Source organism: Ptychodera flava, chromosome 4, assembly GCF_041260155.1.
Source record: "Ptychodera flava strain L36383 chromosome 4, AS_Pfla_20210202, whole genome shotgun sequence".
Classification (NCBI taxonomy): Eukaryota; Metazoa; Hemichordata; class Enteropneusta; family Ptychoderidae; genus Ptychodera; species Ptychodera flava.
In genome coordinates this window covers 7,980,422-8,005,706 of record NC_091931.1, presented here as the reverse complement: position 1 = coordinate 8,005,706, position 25,285 = coordinate 7,980,422, and the positions used below count along the sequence as shown (strand labels likewise).

The 25,285-nt window shown below is 38.5% G+C and overlaps 1 protein-coding gene across 2 annotated transcripts; it reads left to right on the top strand.

The window, feature by feature from the left end:
• Window positions 1-499: 499 nt before the first annotated feature.
• Window positions 500-25,028, top strand: LOC139130807 (prolyl 4-hydroxylase subunit alpha-1-like). 2 transcript variants are annotated; one of them, XM_070696604.1, is made up of 13 exons: window positions 500-1,269; window positions 8,151-8,302; window positions 8,729-9,066; window positions 14,078-14,129; window positions 16,417-16,589; window positions 17,099-17,278; window positions 18,653-18,726; window positions 20,529-20,646; window positions 20,899-20,952; window positions 21,250-21,315; window positions 21,725-21,793; window positions 22,189-22,285; window positions 22,756-25,028. In XM_070696604.1, the coding sequence occupies exons 1-13, from the start codon at window positions 1,082-1,084 to the stop codon at window positions 22,821-22,823; spliced, it is 1,629 nt and encodes a 542-aa protein (XP_070552705.1). In that variant the 5' UTR covers window positions 500-1,081; the 3' UTR covers window positions 22,824-25,028. The 2 variants fall into 2 exon arrangements, with proteins under 2 accessions (XP_070552705.1, XP_070552707.1); XM_070696606.1 differs by lacking the exon at window positions 500-1,269 and adding an exon at window positions 2,070-2,188 and having other exon boundaries at window positions 22,756-25,022.
• Window positions 25,029-25,285: the final 257 nt, after the last annotated feature.

The window sequence follows — 25,285 nt, the reverse complement described above, 5'->3', positions numbered from 1 at the left end:
TGTCACGGATACCCAGCAACGGCTGTACGACTGTACATTGACTCCTGATAATAGTAATACCGATTCTGACAGCGGTTGCCACTAAAGACAGCGCAACTGTGGTCTTTAGGATCACCATGGATACAACACATAAAATGTTACATATGACGACCTCCTGAGATTGCGATCTCGTTGATAAGGTTAAAATATTAAATTTCAGAAGCCAGGCTTTGTTTTGTAACCCCTTCCCAAAATACAAGTTGATGTAGTGTTGGGGTCTTGAGTTCATTCAGCGAGTTTGATCTTTTCGCTGGTTTAGAATTTATTAACACTGCTAAGAAAGACGTTGAGTGGACATTAATCTGATGATAGATCATGGACATCACCTCGGCACGTACCTATTCACTACGGAGCGCATGTGTGTCCCCAGTTGTGAGTTCGATTAGAACGAGAACACGCAAACAGCTGTGAGATTGCGGTTGGCCGGGCGCTGACTGTGTCCCGCAATAAGACAAGGAGCAGCTTGTATCTGAAACATTCATCGACTCCACAACAGTAGAAAGCGTGTCGCTTCACAGTCATGTAAAGTTCAATCATTCTGGCAGCGTGTTTTTATAAACAGCTGGCAGCAAAGTTTTTCAGAAGCTGGGAACACCCCTACGAAGAGGGCGCCCTCAGAGACCCATGGGGCTGGGAGGCCGCTTCCAATCTGAAAGTAGCGTACTTTCAATACCATAGTGAAATAGTGGTGGGTTCGTTCTTGTACGAAGGGTATCAATAGTTTGAATGGTCGCGCTCTACTTGCCTACAAGATATCGTGCTCATCTGAGGATACAGTTATGATAATATTCTCACTGCTGCCATCTATATCTGGTTAAGATGTGTATCCACTGCAGTTTTGACCTATTATCAGATTCCGTGAATCCCCATTTCGTGATCAAGCCCAGTGATTGGCCATGATCCAGCGACTACCTGTGTGCCGAAGTAGGTCGATTGGACACTTATCTACAGTTTATGCGTCAATATGATAATGTCTGCGGCCTGATGACTTAGATTGCTGTGTGGTCGGGACTCGAACAAGCAGCACTCATTTATTGGTACGATGAATTCAGGTTGGACGCTATGCTTGACAGTCACAGCTGTGATGTTAACCTCGACGGTTCTCGTCAGTGGCCAGATATTCACCGCTATCAGCGGTCTTGAGGAGTCGGTCAGAGCCGAGTTGCAACTCGTCCAGTACTTACGTGATTACATTTCTGCTGAGGAGAAAAGACTCGGACACATTAGCCGGTAGGTAACACTGCAACAAAAACTGTTACGTTTATCGCATTGACGTGGTTTTACGATATTGGGTAAAAACCGAGTACAAGGTAGGGGTCAAAATCGAATGAAGTTGATGATGCATGCATGCATGCAGCATTTGTTTGAACTTCAACTTGAAAAGACAATGCGCTCTTTACATATCGGTGCTGTATCAAAAGCAAAAGACTGACTCACTAATGCACATGAAGAAGAAGACAGGTCGAAGAATATATTTACTCAAATTTTCCAAATGATGAGTTCACTATCATTCACTTACACCAATCGGCTATTGTCTTTTTCCTCACATTCTGAAGTTTACCCAAATTGAGTCATTTTCCTAAAATAAAACGCTGTTGTTTTAAACAATGTGATTATTGCTGCACAGGTTGCACTTTCATAGTAGCTGTACAACACAGTCCTTTCTTTAAATATGTTTTCATATGTTAAACTGTACTCCCCGTCAAGATCAGGGTCGTTTGTTCGGGTCACAATGAAGTGTCACCATTCACCGCTATCAAAGTTCAAGATTACCGAATACTTTGGCATTCTCATTATCATTACAAAGACTGTAACCTAAGTCGGACGTTGTTTAATTAGTTTTGTGTGCACGTAAAGATGGTCAGGTTATGTAACGGTAGTATGCTATGTTGGGTGAGAAATGTGCTGATGCTCAAGTGCAGCTATATTTAAATACAACCCGGGTCTCCAATCGCCATGTATCACGGTCAATAGCTGACGTTGAGAACTCGACCTCATGGCTAAGCCGGGTTTACTGTGATTAAGTAACAGCCGACTCTCCAGGCCACCATCGAATGCTTAACAGGCTACACTTCGGTGGTCGGTGATACCTCCAAAACCAAGATATGGCAAGTAAAACTTAAGGGGAAAAGAGGGCGGGAATGATAATGTAAGCTGTACCGACTTTTATCAGAACTTGGAATCTTATCTTTCTCTTCTAGTGTTTATCTTTAACACTGGCACTAATGGTGACTTTGCGATCTGTCAACATCAAGTTCAGCAATGCGCCTGTCCCGTTATGGGAATAATTAATGAGGTGCGACAACGGATCAAAAGGAAAATGCACAGTCAATTATATAAAGGTCACCTGTCGTATTTGCCCACATAGTTGACTGCCATCAGGAATAAACATTTTAAAAAAGAGACCCGATAATTTGAATGCATGATTTCACAACCGTGTGACAGTGAATTTGTAATGCAATTCGTAATATTGCCCAGTTGGTTTTTATTCAAAGGCCACAGTTATAATCTTTTCAAACACTCAACACTAAACATTTTTCAGATTTTTGCACTTTGTTTGGTCAAATGGATACGACTGCACTAAGCGACTTCTGAGAATTATAAACCCACCATAATCCATTCGGTGAGTAGATGTCCTACTCGATTGAGTAGAGGCTGTACAAATACCAGGGTAGTGACGTCTGCGATTGTTACTGCGACTGCAGTGTCATTCCATCAGGGCCTAATTAAAACGTGCGGTACATTGAGTAAACAAAAGAAGTGACGCTGTGACACGAGAAGGTCATAAGGGGTAACATTGATGTAAGCTTTACTTAACCTAGAATATTCTCCTCCCTGGTCGTTTCAACTCCCAGTCGTGGCATACTTTGATGCGGTCGTGAACATTACATCTTATCTTATGCATCTGCAAACATATTATACAAGAGGATATCTCAATTCAATGAATGAAAATAGACTGAAAATTCACATTTTATCATCGAAACCTTTCTGTTGGCATATTTTCTAGACTTCATTGTTTTCTTGCATGGATAATTGTTCCATGAAGTCAATAAAGGAGCAACAACGGATACTGACGAAATGTCCCCGTTAAGGTCACTGCTCCACTTTCCTACAATGATGTTGACCTACTTGGAACAGACACGCAGAAGAGACCGGGAGAGATTCACTAGACACATAGGGGGGGAGGGCGCACTTGTAAGAGACATGTGGATAGCCTACGTGTAATTGCTCACTGGGACTTAATGTTTGAATATACTGGTACTTCACCCTGGATGATACGTTTGTCACAATTATACACGTACGTTGTCTATCTGTTACTGCATTGCTTGAGGAGATCCTTCTTGCTTCTGTCAATATGAGACTTCAAGCATTTTCAACCTGAGGAATATTTAATCACAGATGTCTTCTCCCGAGGTAAAAGCTATTCCACGTCGACCTTTTTGATACAATCTCAACGTTTGTTCGGTTTTGAGTAAATTTACTCGAACATTATCGATTCTCCAATTGGAGATTATTAAAAGAAATGGACGCATAGTGTATGAACAACGATAGCGGCGTAACCAAGTAACAAACAGATCCCCCGATCAAATGTCTTATGTGGCGTTATCACGGTATCACATTGTATATAAAATATTTTTCTATTGTTTCATTTCATGTTGTGCTATTATGACGTCATCACATAGAATGTCCTTTACTTGCTCTTATTTAAGTTCGGTCAAGCAAAAATGTTTGTCTAAAGCTATCAGGTACTCGAATACCCCCCCCCCCCGTTGATTTTTCCCGCTTCCCTCACATTCTCCACTCGGAGCGGTAAAATTTGCAAACAGGGAGAATGAGGCCCGAATAGCACGTTCTCCCAATTTTCTCCTTGAGTAAAAAGTTCTGTAATGAAAACATTTATTTTTGCTTGGAGAGTTCAGGCCGATGTGAAATCAATTCGTTTCCTTACAATGTGTGTCAACAACGTCACTCTTTAAATGACAATTTCTTTCCTTTACAAGGTAATAATACAACATTCACAAAGAGTTGAAAAGATTTGAGATCCTACAACGGAAGTCGCAAACCATGAAAAGGTGGTCACTTCATCAGATACAATTACACAACGCAGGCACTACAAGTGCCATTGGAAAAAGTCTGCTGTAAAGCTTTGATCATATGTATAGTCTCATCAGCTAAGTCCAACAACTCAACGAGAATAGACGTTTGAAGTAGAGACAAGCTTGATGTGGCTGTCAACCAGGTCCCCAACATGCACATTACAACATTCCCACATTACTGACACCTACATGAGGGTAGTGCGATCACAGTATACAGAGCTCTCTTTATGCTAAAACGGCTAATAGTTACACGACTTAAAGCGAAAACAGCTTTATTCTTGATATTGCTGTCATACAAGCAATATACTGTACCCCTCCGGTCCATTATGAATGAGAGCGAACTTTGCACGACATAATGTACGAGGCGAAGGCCAGAACGTTGCTGTGGAGTGCAAAGTTTGCTTGAGTCCATCATGCGACGGGAGGGGATACATTATTTTATAGTTATTGCGATGCCAGTGAATTTGCAAACGTAGAAAACATATGGGCCACAATGCTTGGTAATCGGCTTCATTATCAGTAATAATCATAGGAGATGACGTCACAAAATTCACTGGTATTGACAAAGCTATATTATACTCAATATCTTCGATGAAGCAAGCTTTGCCAAACAGCGACAGAGGCACTGTGCCAGTGTCAAGAGCAACGATGTTACACTTTCTGATCTGGGCAGCGGTGTCAATCCAATTCTACAAACACGTGGGTACGTACCACATTTTGAATCTACATTTCGCTACCGATCATGGAATATAAAGTCATCAATTACGTTATGAAATTATTTGTTAGATTTACCTCAAATAAAATCTTGCAAGCCGGCGCGAGGTTCTCGTAAGTCGTTTAACTTTAATAGAACATTAAACCGACTGTAACGTGTGGTATAGTTGTCCCATGTAAAGAAATAGTCGGCTGTTTACATTTAGGAGAAAAAGTGTATTGAACTCGAATGAAACTACACAGTAAAGGAGAGCAATTAATCATTTTTTCGTGTTTTGAAGTTTTCACACTGTGCTCGGCCAAGAAAGCGTGTTGATTGACATATTGCATAAATCGCTGTGGTGGTGGCAAAGGCTTGTTAGCTCTTGAGGTTTTGTAACCTTAGAACATAGTTTTATTTACATCACGTAATGTAGATGTTTTAGCGAGCGTTATCAATCTCTGACATTAAAGCTTGTAGCTTGAGCGAGTTGTCTGATTAATAAGGCGGGAAAAGATGTTTTGTTATGAAAACAGACCTTTCCTGTTTTGAATTAGTAAACCTGCCACATTCATTGCATTCGCTTTCAAAATATCAGAAGGCCTGACAATTAATCGAGTACTCTTGGCATATTGTTGCTCGTTACAGTTTGTGAGACGAAGAAATATTGTGAGCAAAACATACAAGTACCATGGAACGGTAAATTTCTTATTTAGAAATACAAGGGTTTTACCAAAACTGTTTGCCGCCCACTACAGCAGATACGGTTAAAATGCTTGTGTGCTGCTGCAATAGCAAACACGCACACTTTTACCCTAGGGGTCGTGGATAATTAAACACGCGCACGGTAACACAACTAATTGCGTTTGGCCTCACCCCCTCCCCTAAACGAAAGTTTAGAAGTGCGAAAATCCAACCAAGCCTCATTCTGTATCAGCATTACCTACAGTCGATTATTGCGTATTATTGTAATCTTCCGTTGTAATCTGACGAATACGATCATACCTGCGACTCTTTACATTTCTGACAGTTTCTGCCAGCTCAACAACCAAAAAAATGAAATGCATTAAAATAGTGTATCCAAAATGATTGTTACATTATTTTACAGATGCACTGAACCACATGTGAAAAGAATGCGGGTGTAGCCGGTGCCGCTGGCCTGGTAGTGTGTGTGTGTGTGTGTGTGTGTGTGATATATATATATATATATATATATATATATATATATATATATATATATATATATATATATATATATATATATATATATATATATATATATATAATAACATACATAATATATACATAATATATACATAATATATACATACATACATACATACATACATACATACATCCCGAATGATATGTGTCCTGAATGAGATGAGAGTCTCCAGCCAGAAATAGAGCTGTCTTTTATAGAATTAAATTAATAGGCAGGTATGTATGTATGTATGTATGTATGTAGGTAGGTAGGTAGGTAGGTAGGTAGGTAGGTAGGTAGGTAGGTAGGTAGGTAGGTACGTAGGTAGGTAGGTAGGTAGATAGATAGATAGATAGATAGATAGATAGATAGATAGATAGGTAGGTAGATATTTTGATTAACACAAAAACGTGTAGCGAGATATATTGCGATATAAAAACATGCAGTGCGATTTTTGCGCACGTTAATCGAAATACAGCCAAACCCCCTGCCCCCAAACACAGAAATTGCATTTACCGTGCGCGTGTTTTAATTATCCACCGCCCCTAACAGTGGCATTGCGGTCGCAGCGTACCGTGATAGATAGATAGATAGATAGATAGATAGATAGATAGATAGATAGATAGATAGATAGATAGATAGATATTTTGATTAACACAAAAACGTGTAGCGAGATATATTGCGATATAAAAACATGCAGTGCGATTTTTGCGCACGTTAATCGAAATACAGCCAAACCCCCTGCCCCCAAACACAGAAATTGCATTTACCGTGCGCGTGTTTTAATTATCCACCGCCCCTAACAGTGGCATTGCGGTCGCAGCGTACGCACTCACACGTGGCGAACACACCACATCGGTCTTGGTCGTATGTTTGTCTATGTGTCTGTTTAGACAGCAGATATTTGGTAAATTTAGAAGCTCCTGCAGACGAACGGATGTTTTACAAAAAGGCACTGGACAAGTCTATGAAGATTAATAGACTGTTTGAAATGTGAACAATGGTTAGCAGAAGAGTAACTCATCACTGTAACCTTTAGCCTTTGATGGAGAAGGCAAAGCTCCGGGTATATACAATTGTATCAGTTATTTAGTAAAGAATGTGAAGTTCGTGTCTGGTTATTCAAATGATCCGTTGGCTGAAGACTTGAAAGGTTTACAACGGCCTGGGCAAGTCAAGTCCTAACAATACCCATATCAGACAAAGACATTAACAGGACACCAATATCAGTATTTCAGCGTACATGAATATTCCGTTTGAACCAAGATATCACATTGCTGCATCTCCAACACGCTAAGTTTATGAGCCTTTTTTCTAGAAGTTACAAATCCTGGGTTGAATCAGTTGAAAGTCATCCAAGTACTCAGTGAACTTGACTGTGAAAACGCCATGCCACCCATTGAACGTCGATAAGTGATCAGAATGTTGCTTTATTTTGAAATTACTGAAAATACATTTAATACTGTAATTTTAAAAAACTTATCTTTATTGCTATGTTTTTCGGGATCTTGGGTAAATACAGGACCTTACGGTGTTTATTTAACAAATTTGAATTAAGTTTGAAGAGCGACCATTGTCCTAAGATCGCTGAGAGTTTAACGTCATGAACAAATTGACACAAAGAAAGAGAGAATAATTGGAGAGAGAGAGAGAGAGAGAGAGAGAGAGAGAGAGAGAGAGAGAGAGAGAGAGAGAGAGAGAGAGAGAGCTCTAGCTCTATACCATAAACTTGCCTATATAAATTCAAAATTTGAGACGCCTTACTATAATCAGCTATCTTACCTGAAGAATGACCTTGCGGGCCTTAGCGCCGGTAAATTACTGTCATACGACAGCGAAGCCAGCGTGAAATGCAACATGCTCGAGCTCGCTATCGCTTGTGTATTTGCTCGTCTTTTAATTTTCCGTGGTTTTGTTTAAAGAGGAATGTTTGGGAAAACAAATCGTGAACAGGGACGAACAAATGTACCGATGAAATACTTTGAAATGCTGAAAATCTTTTTCGAATCCAGGTGTGGATGATTCAGGTAGTAAACTTCTGCATTTGTAAAACGCATCTCATTGCGTTTACGTAACAATGCTATTATGAGGGCTCTACGTTTTTATTTTCTCTCAGGTTTATTCAGACGACACAATCGACATACGGGACTTTTAAAACAACTGGGGACATCGTGTCTAATCCAGTCAGCGCCTTTCAGTTGATCAAAAGACTTCACCTTGATTGGAGAAACATTAATAACAAAACAACGGATTTAAGAAATTACAAAGGTAGGCTAGTGCACAGACTCATTGACATTCTTATGATGGAGATGATGGAGATTGTTATGTCAAGATATTTCGGTCTATTTATTTAGGTCTATTTTTCGTTTGAAATATCGCTTCAGTGGTCATTTACCCACGGTCGACAAGCCATCGTCAGTGTGTGACTGACAATAGAATAAGGTTAACACTGAAAAAGGAAAAAATGTTGAAGATGAGAACAAAGTAAATAGTTGTAAGACATTTGCATGGCTCATTAGTTGGAGGTTCTGGTTTGGCAGAAAAGTTTGAATTCCTCTCACCAAATTGCTTAGATGTTATAAATCTTAGAGGAAACACGGTGTAAGTAGTACGTACCCTTCCTTTTTCTTAAGTTTTTAACAACTTTTCTTGATAATATTCATTGATGTCATGTCACTGTTTTTGTTTCCCCAGAATTAAAAGCCAATTTAGCAAATCATCGAGTACACATTCCTAAAGACTCGGATCTTCGAGGTGCAGCCAAGGCCCTCCTCCGACTTGAAGACGTGTATCAGTTAGAACCGCAGACAATAGTACAAGGTGACATTGGCGGTGTCAGTGCCACTCGACTGAGACCTGAAGATTGTTTTGATCTTGGCAGAGCGGCATATCTATCAGGTGACCATTACCACACAGAGATTTGGTTAAATGAGGCGCTAGCGTTGTGGAAGAGAGAAGAGGAACAGCGAACGACGGAAAACCCCTTCAATGTTTCCAAAGTATTGGACTATTTGGCGTTCTCACATTATCAGGTTTGTAGACTAATAAAATTTAGAGTAACGCACGTTGTGTAAAGAACACACTTCACATGTTCGAAGACCTCATCATCAAATCAACGTTTAAATACCGCCAAACATCGATAAAAAATAACTAAAGGTTATATTTCAATTCTGCACAGTCTATCAAGCCGTAGAATATTATCTTTTACTGTAAGATACAAGAACATTTCCAGGAAATTATTTTCTACTCCATGTATTTAAACGTCGAGGTGTAGAAGAATAAGAAAGTCACCATGCAGACTTTTAATAGAAAAAAACCCCCAAACGAATAGCCTAGGCAGACATTCGATTAAAGTACTGACGCAGTCTCACGCGGTATTTATTTTAATATGTTACACGCATCACACGAAATCTGTCCAGGGTAATACAGTGGCAAACCAAAGTTGCCAGCCGAAGAAAGCGCCACGCTCCGTTGGTAAAGTGCCCTATATCCGGCTATTTTATTGCCTGGATGTAAACTCTCGAGAAGTTAAGTCAGGTCACGCTGCTGAACTGAGCTGAACAGCAGACCATAGCTGGTATTCCATTCAACAACAGACCATAGCTGGTATTCCATTCCGCTTTATGAAGTTTGGTCTGCCGTAACTTGTGAGTTATTTCCATGTGATATATGGTCGTTGAGTTCACTGGGTTGATATCAAGTCTCCCAATTATAACCCGCTTAACGTTATCACTGCTATCGACCACAGTATGTTACGGAATTGGAACTACACATGCAATGACCTGTTGTCATTCAGAGTCGTTACAAACTAATGAAGTTCGATGAAAAAGAAATCTACGCAAAGTATCTCAAAATATTATTCTATTTAGAAAGTTTCCACATCTCCAGGACAACTTTCACCCTTGATATATATATATATATATATATATATATATATATATATATATATATATATATATATATATATATATATATATATATATAAGTGGTAACAGGTATTATTTATTTATTTGTTTATTCATTTATTTGGCCATCGCCTTAAAAATTTGTCCCAATTTCCCACATCATTGCTCCATGCCCCCTCCCAATACTTATGGCTTTGCACAATATTATCTAACTGTAACGATTGCGGCGGGGCAGATCCTTTACAAGTGCCGTTTTGAATTTCTCTGGTTCACCACGAATGAGAATCACTTTCCTACCGAAGCAACAAGTAAATATAAAATTACTTGGTATGTTCCGTGTCGTTCAACATAACATGTTGCCATGGACAACAAATACTTAAAAGGTAAGGGGAAACCAGACCGACCTTAAAGTTTGCTTCGAAAAATTCCAGTGTCGTTTTAAGGCATTTTTGTTTTCAAAATTAAGATTCAAATAAATACGCCCTATTCATTCCTCTTCTGTTTCTGATACGAACACTCACGACATATGCAACATAAGCCCGTCCATAATTCGTCCGACCCAATTTCAGAGGAGCCCTTGAAGCAGCGTAGTCTGCAGACCGAAGATAAAACCATCATTAAAACAAATGAGTTTCCGGGGAGCACTTAACTTCTCTGAAAGCTTTCACAGATTTCAAACTCAGCAATGATAAATACGTACGTTGGGGACTTGGAGGTTACTTTACGGTCACAGTAAATGTCGTCCATCTGCAGTCACTGTTGTTCATCAACGCACAGTTGATGGGATTCAGACACTTGAAAGCACTTACTTGACCTTTCACCTACAGCCAGGGCAAGATATAAGTGCGCACTGACCGACTTTGATAAATGTCCATCAGCGTCGTTCCTTGCAAGACTGTAGGACTCCTTATTTCACGAGAGAAAGCAAATCATTGATTGATCCGAGTCTGTGATCCATGCAACATACTGTTCTGTTATTAATCGTTGTAAGTTTCTCACGAGAGCCTGAGAAGTGTGTTAGATGGGATGGGTTGGTGGTGGTTATTTTAGGAAAAATTAGTTTTGCAAAGTTTGAAAAGACACCGCTCTTATCAACGACAAATGTGCATTCCCTGCAAATCAAAAGCACTGTCACTGGTTAGAAAAGAAAATGTTACCAATATCAAAGGACTTATTGATAGGAACTTGTCAGCTGTTATGGGCTGACACCTTGCTACGAACAACATCAATTGTCACAGGGCAGCGCTCTCTGTCTCTGATGCTTTAAGGAATGTCAGGAAGATATAAAGATACATAATGTTATGAAAGTTATCCAAGTTGGCCATCAGCACTTGGCATACTTCCAAGTATACAAGCAACTGAAAAGGATAACGATTCCGACCTTGTTCAAGTGTTAGACTATTACTTTCAGTGGGCTTGAAATGGGCTGTCGTCACAATTTCTGTCTATCTGTCTCAAGGCTGACTCTGTCTCTCTCAATATATATATATATATATATATATATATATATATATATATATATATATATATATATATATATACGTATCTCAGCATACTAAGTAATAATGTGCGGTATTGCGTAAATGCCAGTTGCACATTTCATGTTCCTATCGCTATAAATGACATGCGCGCAGATAAATTTATGTTGCGATTGTCGTACATTTAGTCGGCGTGAAATACACCAATATTTTTGCGTTAACTATTATGACAGCCTTAGTAAACACGAGCGAGATGTTTTTCATTTATTTTGCGAAAATGAGTGTTGATGACATCGTACTTCTCTGGAGGAATGATAAAACACTGAAATAGCATGCATAATTTTGGATTAGGAATGCGACGTTATCCAAATTTACTGCTGCGCTCAGAGAGGCAACCACTTTCCAATGATCTCAAGCGGAATAAGTAAGTCGTTTGATTTTCACAAATATAACGATACTTTGTATATGGAACAGACTTCGAGTTCTCATAGGTTGAAGACCAGCAAATAATTTATGGATCCGATAACATGCCGCCGGGGCGTATTCTGCCTGATATCGAAGGTATTTCGCGCAACAGAACAGAAAGTTTTTACATGTAACTTATGCTACTTCACGGGAAAATCTAAGCCATTCTCTTCCAATAAAGAATAAAATATGAGATAAGAGGAAAAAACCCCGTAATTTATCGATATCTTAAATTAAAATGGCCACCTTACCCTGTGCTAGTTCTTCGAGGGAAATTCAATTTTCAATGTTCAGAAACACGATGCAGAGAAATCTTCATTTACTGCACAAGCTTCAAAATAGGTCAAAGCAAACAGTACACCAGAAATAGTATCGTAACAACTTAAGAATCCTAAAACTATCCCCGAGGCGACGCATTCCAACTTATTTGGACCAGAAGTCATCTAATTACACCTAATAACGCTGTGAGCAGCAATTTCCTGACTTTCGTCACCCGGAGGTCGGCCGTATCTACTAACTTTAAATTTATTAAATACAGATATTTTCAAACTAGCAGTAGGTCCAAAGTCAGCTATGATTTGGTCCGAGGTGACGACAATTAACGTGCAATGTCGTTTAAAGTGGCAGGGTGTCAGTCTCTTTAATAACGCCGGGTACGATTACACGATACATGATTGCGTTTAAATTGCTGCAATTGAACAACCAAACATTGAAACTATTAACATTATACTTGGGGCGTAATGTTGCGGCGCTTATGTCAAGAAACAAAATATTCTGTAATATGGTACATTCGGCACGTTTAAGACAGCTGTTACAGAGATCTTTATTAAAGCATTGACAATTAAAGCCTGCAAACTCTATATATACAGGCAGTTAGTTTCTTTAGTTACTTCATGAGACCTGTTAATTGAATTTTGTAAAAGAAGTTCATGCTGTATCGGGTTTCAGAACTGCACTGCGTTCTTGCGGCAGTGGAGTATGCCACAGTCTGTATCAGTGTAACATCCATCCACCATGTTGTATACGACATGTAAAAACAAATCTAAGCAGATTCAGGCCGGAAATAACACCCGACAGAACAGTTCGTCTTGTAAATTATGTCATAATCGTAAGTGACAATGTTCATCCACACACACTTGTAGTTTCATGAAATCTGTATTAGATGTAGTTTTGACAATATAATTCAAAATTATTCTGTATACTGAAGCATCGTTTCTCGTTTCTCTGGCGTACAACTCGCCAACACAGCATGTGAGTATGTGTGTGTGTGCGCGCATGTGTGTGCAGTCACTGTGATATTTTTGACAACTGGACCAATATCCATAAGAGTTAACAACAACATTGCATATATATATATATATATATATATATATATATATATATATATATATATATATATATATATATATATATATATATATATATATATATTCGTTTTAAATGTTACAAGTTCCACCTATGTTGTGTAGCGTGGAAATATAATGTATAAACTAATGAGAAAAGCATTTTTTCTTCCCTGAAAGAAACCTCAGATTCAACACTGCTTATTCTCCCGAAGGAGTTGTTTTAAGGAACCGTAAATATGTAACTATGAACGTTTTAAATTGTAACAGGTTCCCCAATGTTGTGTAGAGTGGAAATATGGAAATACAATGCATAAACTAATGAGAAAAGCACACTGATTGTCGCTACACTATTATATATATATATATATATATATATATATATATATATATATATATATATATATATATATATAATAAAAATTACACTTTTTGCGGGATACATTTCCGCCTTATTAGGACAATCCACGCTAATAATATTTACTAGTAACACTAGTTTAGTTATATATATATATATATATATATATATATATATATATATATATATATATATATATATATATATATATATATATATATATATATTATATATATATATAACTGAATTAGAGTTCTACAGATAGCTCCTAGTGTTACTAGTAAGTGCTATTAGCGTGGCTTGTCCTAAAAAGGAGGAAATGTATCCAGCAAAAAGTGTGTCACAGATGCCATCATCACAATGTCACATTTTATTTCCAAACTTGTGGTGTCAGCTCATGTACAAAGTTTATGTAAATTATACAGAACGACAGAGTAATATAGATACTTCTTGTTGGCAGGCTCATAAGTGTCGTTATATTGTCAATTTCACAGGCCGGAAATATAAAGAAAGCACTGAATCTATCGAGGGAATTTTTAAAGTATGGTAAGTACGAACACAAAGGGAACATTAACTACAAATCAGATTTCCTTGGAAGAAGCACACACACGACATTTACACATGATAGCTAGTGAGATCGATGGCCTGTATTCTATCGAAATACGTTTGGTCTGGTCGATAAACTTGAGAAACTTTTTGTCGATATAATTCATTCCAGTCATCAATGACATTACATTAGAGTCTGGATATGGACTTCTCGACTTTAGGCCAAATAAAGAAATGTGTGTTTCCAGTAGCCCGACCTACCGTAATTTAAAATCCTCCCATCTAATTGTTTTCGAATTTTCATAAATCATGAATGATTTTGCCACATTTTGCTGTCTAATAGTTTCTGATGGGTTACTCCCAAATAAAAATGAAAAAGGTGCCCGATCTGACCAACCCTATTTCCTGAGGGCGTGTCAACGGAAACACACAATATTTTGTATGCCGTAGCTTCTTGATGAATTTCCTACAACACGTTTCATACAACATTTATATCATCAAAGTCAGTCTGAACGTTTTGGCAAGCTAATGTTTTCATTGAAAGTGGAAGGGAACATTTTTTACTGTATTATATGGATGATTTCCTGGCAAATACTAGCCATGCCAATTCTCAAGAAGACAGACGTAGTTGAACATAGATTTGGTCACGAAAACTGGAGCATTTTTTCCGATTGTAATATTTGGCATTGGTGTGTAGTCTGATGTTATAAAACATGTTCTACATGTAAGTCTTGTACATGTCTTGCTAAATCTTCGCTCATACTTTCCGCAATGAAACTTTACAACATTTTCTTTCGTAATCAAGATTAAAAACCATGGTCTCAATGCAAAGTTTTGGTTTGCAAAACACGTTACTTAAAATTTAGCGGTGTCTGAAACTCAAAATGGCTGCCACACCACTTTGTTGCATTGACTCTCAGAGGAAAACAATGTGACCAATTTCCACAACAAAAAAAACAAAAACAAAAACACAAAACAAAAAAACAAAAAAAAACAATTGGTCGCGAAACTTCCTTATATTCCTCTATCTTCATAGTTGCATACCAAGAATAATTTCAAAAGTTTGAGTGTCGAAAGACTGACTCTTAGGCGCGTTGTACCTTATGGAGTATTGGATGTAAAGTTGACGTAGATGAAAAGTGCCCGGATGATGCTGGGTGGGGTTGTATGTTCTGGAGTCACCGTAATATAGCTTGCAAACCTAAGAAACATTTTTGCGGTCAGTCTGATTATGACGTGACCACTGATGTGCTCAATAGCATTTCGGAGTCTGGCACATCTTTCCTGCATTCATGAAGATTCTAAATGTACATAGAAGTGACGCAACAGATGTCTAACCAGTGTTCCCATTCAATGACAACTGGTGAAGCAGAGTATATCTGTAAGGCAAGCATAGGTTACAAAAGAATGCTGACAATGCAACTGAAAGTTTACTGATGTTCTTAACGAAACTCTCAAGTGTCTAGGCCAGTACAGTTACAGATTATGGCGTCTACAAAGGGAAAACTTAGGGAATCGAGTACAAATAGATTGAGTTGTAATGGCTAAGTTTAGATAGTATGCCACTCGACAGTGAAAGACTTCTACTTTTGCTAAAACTTTCATCATGGAAGCGTTTAACCATTCCCTTTTAATATCAAGAACAAAAATCAAGTGTCACCATGCAAATTTGGTACCAGAGAAATGGGCCCACTCAAGTGGCAGATCAGAAAAGTATTGTAAAATTTAAAGCCCGAATATCTGTCCCAAGTCGCATTCTATGAAACTCTACTTTACGTCTGCAGAGGACGGAGTCTCAACTGTTGACGTCAGTTTGAGTGTTTTATTGACCGAAACAATTCTCTAAAATTATCCACCCATCCGTCCGTCCATTCATAGATACATACATACATCGATAGATAGATAGATACATGTAGATAGATAGATAGATAGATAGATAGATAGATAGATAGATAGACACATACATACATACATACATACATACATACATACATACATACATACATACATACATACATACATACATACATACATACATTTATGAATGAATAAGTGAATAAGTAGTCGAATAAATGAATGTCTGAGTGATAACAAATAATCAACAACAAATAAATGTGCGGTTCCTGTGAGGCAAACAGTGAAATCATAATGGCTGTACGCTCAATGTCATACACTTTGTGTCATTTCTTGTTACGTTCCGAAAAAAGTTATCATTATGGAAGAAAAATTCAACAAACGTAAGTTTTGATATGTAAAGGTTGTGTAATTATTCATCTTCCCATCGCAGATCCCAATCATCGCAGAGTGTTGAGCAATGTGAAAAACTACGTCGAAGAGATTGATGAGAAAGAGCGAGAACAACACGAGATTTTTGAGGACAAGCCCAACCTAAGGCCGCCGTCCTTGTACCTTGACAACCGAGAACGATACGAAGCGCTTTGCCGAGGAGAAAGAAAATTTGTACGTTGAATCTTTTCCAATATAAACCCGCATGTCAAACTTCAAACATAGATAGGCTAGAACACTGAACCAATCCAAAAGTAAACTGAGTAACTCTTTCAACAGTCCGGTGAAAAATTACCTAATGCATCCAAAGCGTACTGAACAGACGACAGATTTTATTTGTGCAGTGTTCAACCTTTCAAAGCCTATCTTTCCGTTCGGCAGTCAAGCTGAACAAACACGACATCAGACCACGGTTTGTTTACGGCTGATAAATTTACGAGAGACAGACCAAATCATAAATGCTTATTGTTGTAATGTTTCTAACGTTTTCTTCAGACGTTGATGCATTGATCAATTGACACTCCAAACACCACGCTTTATGAATGGACTATTGGAGTGGCTAAGGCGTCACCGATTTCACGTGACCCCATTAGTTGCCGCTCTCTGACGACAAATGTGAATTATTGCAACAATATTTATTTTCACTTAATTGATATTCACTATGTATTATTTCTACCCCACAGCCGAGTTGGCATTACAAACCGTCAAAATTGAAATGCTACCTCACGACGAACGGCAACAGCTTACTTACCGTAAGACCGGCAAAGAAGGAATACGTGAATCGTAACCCAGATGTAATACTTTATCATGACGTCATTACCGATGACGAAATAGAAGCACTGATTGACCTAGCTAAACCTAAGGTGAGTTATCAGGCATTCTAGCACTTCGTCAGCCCCAATGAACCGGAACCATCAACTCTTGAATCACTTAAAGATGCTTCGGCTGCATTAGAAAACTGGCATCATGCACGTTGACAACAATCGTTTCGTCTGCTCTTCAAGGCAGGCCGGAGGTGCTGGAGGGAGGGCAAATGGACGGAGGGTCCTAAACCAGTGAGGAAGTTCACCGTTCATATTTGCCCCATCCTGGCCTGGGAGCTATTATCCTTTCTTGTTCAAAGGGCCAACAATGCTAACTTTTGATGATGTTTTCAATATTTTTATTGTGAATGTCAACCATAATTCCTTGTTCTACTCCCCAAAGCATGTCGATATATACACGGTATTCGGCTTGTCAACATAGCCTGTAAATGTATAAACTGCGTTGTTATTGTTTACAATTGAACTCTGGTCCGGACTAGAATTCAAATGTAAACAATAAGAGTGCATTTTACAAATAAAGACGCTATGTTGACAAGCTAAATAATGGGTGTTTCGACACGCTTTTGGAAGTAGAGTAAGAACTTGCAATCGACATATACAATAAAAATAGTGAAAAAATCATCAAAAATTAGCATTACTGGCCCTTTAAAGTGAAGGGTATAACTCGGTGCACGGCCACAGTACCGCATTTCCTTTACCGTGTAAACTCAATAAGAGAAATATCAGTTGAACAATTTCAAGTAAAACTTACAGGATTATTATCATCAAACTTCCTTTTCACTTTACCAATCACCTCCACAATAGCTCTAATGTGTCAAAGAATTGATGAAGCTTTGTTTTGATTTGTTTATGATACGTCGCCTGTACAGTCTGATGCATGTCAATAACCAATCCGACACTGAGATAAATCTCTGTAGGTTTAGGGATAAACCATTACATCTTGAGAGGTATGGTCAAAGCGTTGACGGGCAATTGTTTCTGTGTTCTAAGATTTGGACTGGTGCACTTGTTCCAAGATTCCAAGATTTTGAAGTGTCCTCTCTTTTAAACATTTTTGGTCAAAAGCAGCAATCATGGAAAAAAAACGTTTTAATACTTTCGCCGACAACTCCACAGCAAAGATATGATGGTCGGTCCCTGAGATGGGCCCGCTCCTCACTATGACCTCTCGCCCCGTGCGTTCTGTTAGTATTACCCTCATATCATGTCGATTGTTGGTAACTTCAATCACGGTGATTAGCCAAGGTTGGTATTTTCAATGTAATGATAATCCATCATAAATTGACGCAAATGCAGAGCATATTTTGTACGAGAAGGAAGTCTCATATAGTGACGTTCATCGAAGTATGCGACCCATTCTTGCCAAGGGAACTGATTTCCAGTCAATCTAAACCACGTGTTTTCTCCTTACAGTTACGAAGATCCATGGTCGTGAATTCGCAGTCAGTAGGGGGAGTGTCTAACGCTGAATTCAGACTTAGTCGCGGGTAATGTACCGATGCACTTTTATACAGAACTTTTTATTTGATTTTGGTTTAAGTAATACAGCCCTTGCTTATGATTGATCATTGTTTGAACGACGTGGTCTTATCATGGACATGACGTCACGTCATAGTCCTGCCTAAGAGATGTGAAGTTGTCGAAATAAACTCAAGTGTTTCTTGAGAAGCTGTTGCGTTGACTACTCTGCAAGTCTGGTCTCCTTCCAGTTCTCATCATGAAACGCAAACAGATCTGATAAATTTGAAAGAGTGCCGTTCGTCAAAATCGTGACTGTTAAACTTACTCTGCCCTCTCTGACAAGTAATGCACGCTGCAGGTTCTACTGCACACGTATATGTCGCTATGGAAACCAGCAGGTTCATGATACCTTGGCAAATACTAATGCAGTTTCATGATGCGTTTGGTACTGATGTGCTTGGCTTGAAGCCTGCTGAGCTCGAAAGCTTGTCTTGTCTTCTTATAAAAGTTAGTTTTCGTACAGCGGGGCAATCACTTCGAACAGCAATGGAAAACCAACTTTGGTGTTACAAATATTGTCAGCCCAGGAATATCCCCGAATACTTAGGAAACGAGTTAAAGTTTGGAAAAAATAAAAGCGGGAAAAGTAAGGAAACTTGAAGAGGCAGACCGTACGTAGGAAGGAAATAAAGAAGTGAATATTCAAGCAATCTGCCAAATATTGCAATCAAAATGCGATTTAAAGTAAAATAATGAAGTGCAATATTTTAATTATACGTCGTTAGATTTGGCATGATATGCTTCAAGCTTTAGACTCTTTGTTGAGATGCAGTGACAGCATTTTCAGTTCAGACCAACACAGGGATAGGGTCATGTTTCTCATACCCGCGCGTCGATCTGGACTATACCGCGTTAGCCTTCTTGCCAAGTTCGCTTAAAAGAATTTAAGTTTAAGTATGAAAAAGTTACAGTGTAATACTTAAACACGGCAGGACGTGTAACATGTCCTACATGTAGGATCAAATAGACGTCCTGGATAGTTCTTTAACTATGAAGTAATCCTCGTCAACTTGCTGCATGTCAGAATTACCGTCATTTGTCATTCCTGTTTTGTTATTTTTTTTCAAGTCAGTAGTATGATCTTCTGAACTACATGTACATGTAAGGTATAAAAATTAATTTAAAAAAACGCGTAAAAATGCATGGGGAAATAAAAAACACGTCGCCACACAATTAGACAAATTTCAGCTAGTTGAACCATTCAGATGGATAATTTCAACAAGCAATAATGAAATAGGATGTACTAGGTATGGTATGGCGAAGTGAATGATTTGATCGCTGTCAGTGATGTTACACACATGACGTCTACGGATGGGTTGCCTGACAGCTAGTGAAGTCTGACCTCGTCGTCGTTCGTGTTAAATTGCGGAATCATTCCCCACCAGGACAGTTCATCGAACTGTCAAGTATACTTCATTTGTACAGAGACTGGAATACATTGACATGAAGAAAGTGACATCCAAACGCAAAGTATTCAAGCTGCCGTATCATAAGTATAGTGATTACTTGTCGAGGGTACGGGTATCTTACAGTCACGATAAAGTTCTCGGGAAACGCAAAACGACGAGCCTTCACAATATTCTTTGAAATCTCTAATTTGCTTTAACAAACGTAGACAAAATATTCGGAAAACACTTCAAACAACGATTAATATCTGGTATCAGAGTATTTTCATATCAAATACATGTAAAACCGACTTATACCAAGTATGACGGCAATAAATTACAAATATGATGAACGGAAAACCACATTGATTTGTGTATTGCAGTGGATGGTTGGAAGATTCTGTTCACCCGGTTGTAGCACGGCTCACCAAACGAATTTCTGTGATAACTGGGCTTAGTACCCTGACGGAACAAGAGTACCGACATGCCGAAAACCTACAGGTTCGTTGTCTGGGTGACAGGTCAGTCTGAAATAGATTTTGAAGATCATCAACCCTACGATTTCCACATTTTTCCTGTGGCATGAACCCAGCTCTGAAAAAAACCGCGAATATTTATGTTCTGGCAACACCTTTCCGGAAACTCTACGCTGGGAAGCTGGTTCTCAAAAGATAACGGATAGACCGTAAACCAACCAGGCCTTTTGATAACTTGTAACCTGATGAATGTCTCTTTCTCTACGTACTTTTACAGGTTGTGAACTATGGTCTTGGAGGTCACTACGAGCCGCATTTTGACCACGCTGTCGTAAGATACAGGTTTCATTTGTTTTCCCAGTGGATAGATTTCTCTGATGAGTAGTTTGAAAGTGTATTACGTGGAAGATGTTAACCACCCCGCGCATATTAGGTAGCATTCAGTAATTACGAACGGATGGGATGAGGGACTCGGGGAGGGGCACTCTTTAGATTATCATTGGGGGGGGGGGTTGAATGATAACGCTTTTTTCAATAGTGATATAATAATTAAGTACATGGTGAATGGTGTACCTAAACCGAATGATGTTATGATATTTGAACACATGCTATGGTTATTATTCACCAGGATGATGAAATACAGGACATTCATCTACCAGGGTCACGGAACAGAATTGCAACCTGGATGTTTTACGTAAGTCAACTACGTTTCAACCATACTTGCATGTCTGTCTGTCTGTCTGTCTGTCTGTCTGTCTATCTATCTGTCTCCCTTCTTGCCTCTCTTTCTGTCCACCGTGATTAATAACATGGCTGCCATGACTTGTTGCCTTCTGGAGAGCATTTGGAAGCGTGCATCGTTGATAAATATGACTGTTGGAAGTTGTGAAGAAACGAAACAATCCAAACGTATATGTTGATCATTCAGAGATCCTCTCTGTATATCTGTCTATCTGCCTGTCTCCATGAGTTTTTTTATCAGTCTATATATCAACAACTTAATTCCAAGACTCCCCAGGCTAAAGACGTTTTCATGCTGCTTTGTATTAAAGAGATCATCGGATGGATTTTCTATCCATGCTGTTTTCGTCATTTACTTTCAGATGAGTGACGTCACAGCTGGGGGATATACCGTCTTTCCTGAAGCAGATGTGTTTGTACGACCGATAAAGGTAAATTTACCGACAAAGTGCCAAAAAATCTCTGGAAAATACACGTAATTATGACCTTACATTCTGACGAAGGATTGGACATCAGTCCTTATTGCAGGATGATTTACTGTAATGTTTATTTTAAACAAATAGTTTGTTAAAGTATTATGAGACAGTAAAACATTGAAATGAGAAAATAATTATACCACAATATCACAGATAATTAGGTTATTTATAATTTTGCAATTCGGATTTTCGCATACGTACTGAAGATTTCCGACTAGGAATACGGCCCCTCCACAAAGTTGAGGAACCGTGCTTAAAACAATGACAAACGCGTAAGGCTGTGTGTACTGTGTTCAAATACGCTGGCAAAGTCATGACAGAAAAACTTTCACTTGTCCATTTCTTACTAGAATGCTGCAGTGTTTTGGTATAATTTGAAACCATCTGGTGAAAGTGATGACATGACAAGACACGCTGGTTGTCCCGTCCTTATCGGCAACAAGTGGGGTGAGGCAGTTTTTTTTTTCCTCGTGCATAAGTAATTTGTTATCAAATCAGGAACAAGGGATAAAATAATTTTAAGTTCTGGTTGTAAGTTTAAATCTGCTGTTAACAATCGAAAGTATCAATGAACACAATGTCGAACTCCTACGCTCGATACCATGATTGGCACAATAACTTTCTTATCAGCCCGCACGTCGCGAGGAACGTGAGTGAAACTTGCAATTAAATGGCAACGCCGTTGAGGGCGCTATCCCGGAGAGAACAAATGTCGGCCCTCGAGCCATAGCACAGCGTCCAGTGGCGGTTATGAAGTCTCGGCAATCGTATTCACAGTGTACACCACTGTTTGTAACGCTTTTTCACCCTTTCGTAATCATAGAACATCTTTCTACTGAAGAACTGCCAAATTTTATTTAATACACTTTATAGTATTCCCTGTTGCAATAATTTTGTGATGTTCCGTTCGTTTTCAGTGGCCAACAAATGGATCCACGAAAAGGGAAATGAGTTCACACGCCGTTGTAATCTGTATCATGACTAGTAGATGACGTCACCGATGTTATTGTAATATTTCCCGATGATATGTCATCCATGTCAATAGATATGTCTCGTTTAACATCTCTTTGCGGCGCCTACATCAAGATGTGTACGAGCGCGAGCCCAAGTCTTGTGGTGGCAGAGACATCAGCTTGTGACTGGGAGCGTCTTTATTGTTACCATGACTACGGCAACAAATAGCCACAAAACATGGACAGGAGATATGAAATCTACAGTAGATTTGATAAACATGCTGAAGGCAGTTGTAAATGACATCAAGCAGGACAAACAGTTTGCCGATCTATTCGGAGATCCCCAAAAAACCATACCTTCTCCCGTCGCCGGAACTCATGCTGCTTGTGCTGCAATGGAGGAGGCATCACGCAAAGATGTTTAATGATGACCTCAAGCAATCCTTTTCCTAATTAATTCTTATTAAAGAACTGTTAATTTAAATATTTCGTTTCTCCAGGAAAACTTGCTGACTGTACATACAAATTTGGATGTTTTATTTTAAAGTATTGACTTCAGATACTTGATTTAATGCAATAACAACCAGGTTACCTTTGTTGGAAACCAAAAACTGGAACTTTTTTATAATCAAGAAAACAATCGTTCAACGTTATTTGTAAAGAGATGCATCCTGTCGTATATGTATATTTTGGTATGGGTTTCAGTGTGAATAAACTAAGAAATGAAATCCCTTGAACAAGGCAAACATCAGTTGTTTCAGAGACTTTGTTACGTGTATTTTTAACCTTAATGGACAATAAATGTAATTCAGATAGTGTACCAATTCAGCATTCATCAAAATATTTCATTATGATCAAAAGGGAAAAAAATCAATAAAAATCTGAGTTAATCAATATTACATGCTGAGAGTGAAGAGAGTTGATTCCTTGGTGGCAGATAAGAGTTTACTGTTACTAAATTCTCTGTGACTTTCGTACTAAGTAGAAAGCAACTGAACTACCGGTATTATCATTTTACCAGCTGCAGCTGAAAGATTTTTCTGTACTATCAAACAGTCGAATGCAGTGTCTGTGGATAGGATAATGATTCACACTGCCGTTGTCTGTATAAAATGTCTCATAAACTTCTTTGTATAACATGTGTATTGAAGGAGATATACTGAGTGGATTTGGGGATAAGAATCAACACAAGTAATACTTAAGCTTGTATTTGTAAGTGAATGGAAGGTACTTTACTCTTTTGCTGTCATGGACACTTTGAGTAAAGCCCTGTATCCTCGTTGTTTCTGATATGATGTACTAAGATCAGGGGGCTAGTGCAATCTATCTTGAGCTTTCTAATCATCAACATATGTATTAGCCAAACACGATCTTCCCCTGGGTCTTGTGTACTGAAAACTGAACACAGAATATGCATGGGAACTACCATGAAAATCTTGATCAATAACCGTGACTTGGGATCTCGTCTGGAGTGAAGTTTGAATGCAAACATTGTGCACGGTCCCTCCACAAAATTTTGGAGGACCGTGCATTGTGGAATAATTATTTCCAAAGGTTTCGTGAAAAATAATGGGATTCCAAATTCAAGGATTGCCTATTCAAACCATAGACCTTCGAGAAAAGCAGGACAGGCAACTGCGGTAAAGATTAGAGGGATCCTAGTTGGGATAATTAAGATGTGTTAATTGATCGGGGACTGAATGAAGCTGGACGCGATCGACTGCACGACATCCAGTCATAGACACTGCATGCGGGTTTTTCTCGAGGGTCTATGTTCAAACAAATGAAAGTAATTTCTGGTAATAACCAACAAATAGTAAAACATATTTTCCTCACAGTAGGAAAATGGGAAATATTGTCTTAAGTCATGTTCTTCCAACATTATCTAATGTTGCCCGAATTGTCTGCTCTTCATATGGCAACACCCGTCTGAAGTTGATCCCTTTCATCAGGGTTTGTTTGGAAGTTTCTCATTCAGCTATACACGTTTCTGTTTTTGAGATCGCAAACAAAATGTACTGGCTGACGTATACATATCAGTATCGATGTGAAATGTGAGAAATACCTTTCATGAAATGTTTAGATTTATAAACAACTTCTATGACAGTTGTTAACAAATTTTAATTTGTTTTTACATTGTTTTAAGTGACGATGTATTTGTATGATATGAATCAATTTTTTCTATGATTTTAATTTTATTGTACATGTACAATAAATGAATTTGATTTTTTAAATACAAGGCTGTTGTTCTTTATGTTGAGAAAACAATGTTGTTGCATAAACTCAAAAACTCATCTTTACACAAGTTTGTTGAGCTCTTAAGTACCAACAGCAGTGCATCTGTATGGTGTTAACATCATGTCTATATCTTCCTTTACTAGAAAGTTGTAAAGGTCGATAGGTCATACTTTCATTTTTATTGGTCCCCTGACTCTCTCTTCCAAAGTTTGTCTTGAAAAAATTAATGAATTTCATCATGCTTCAGTTCTGCTGG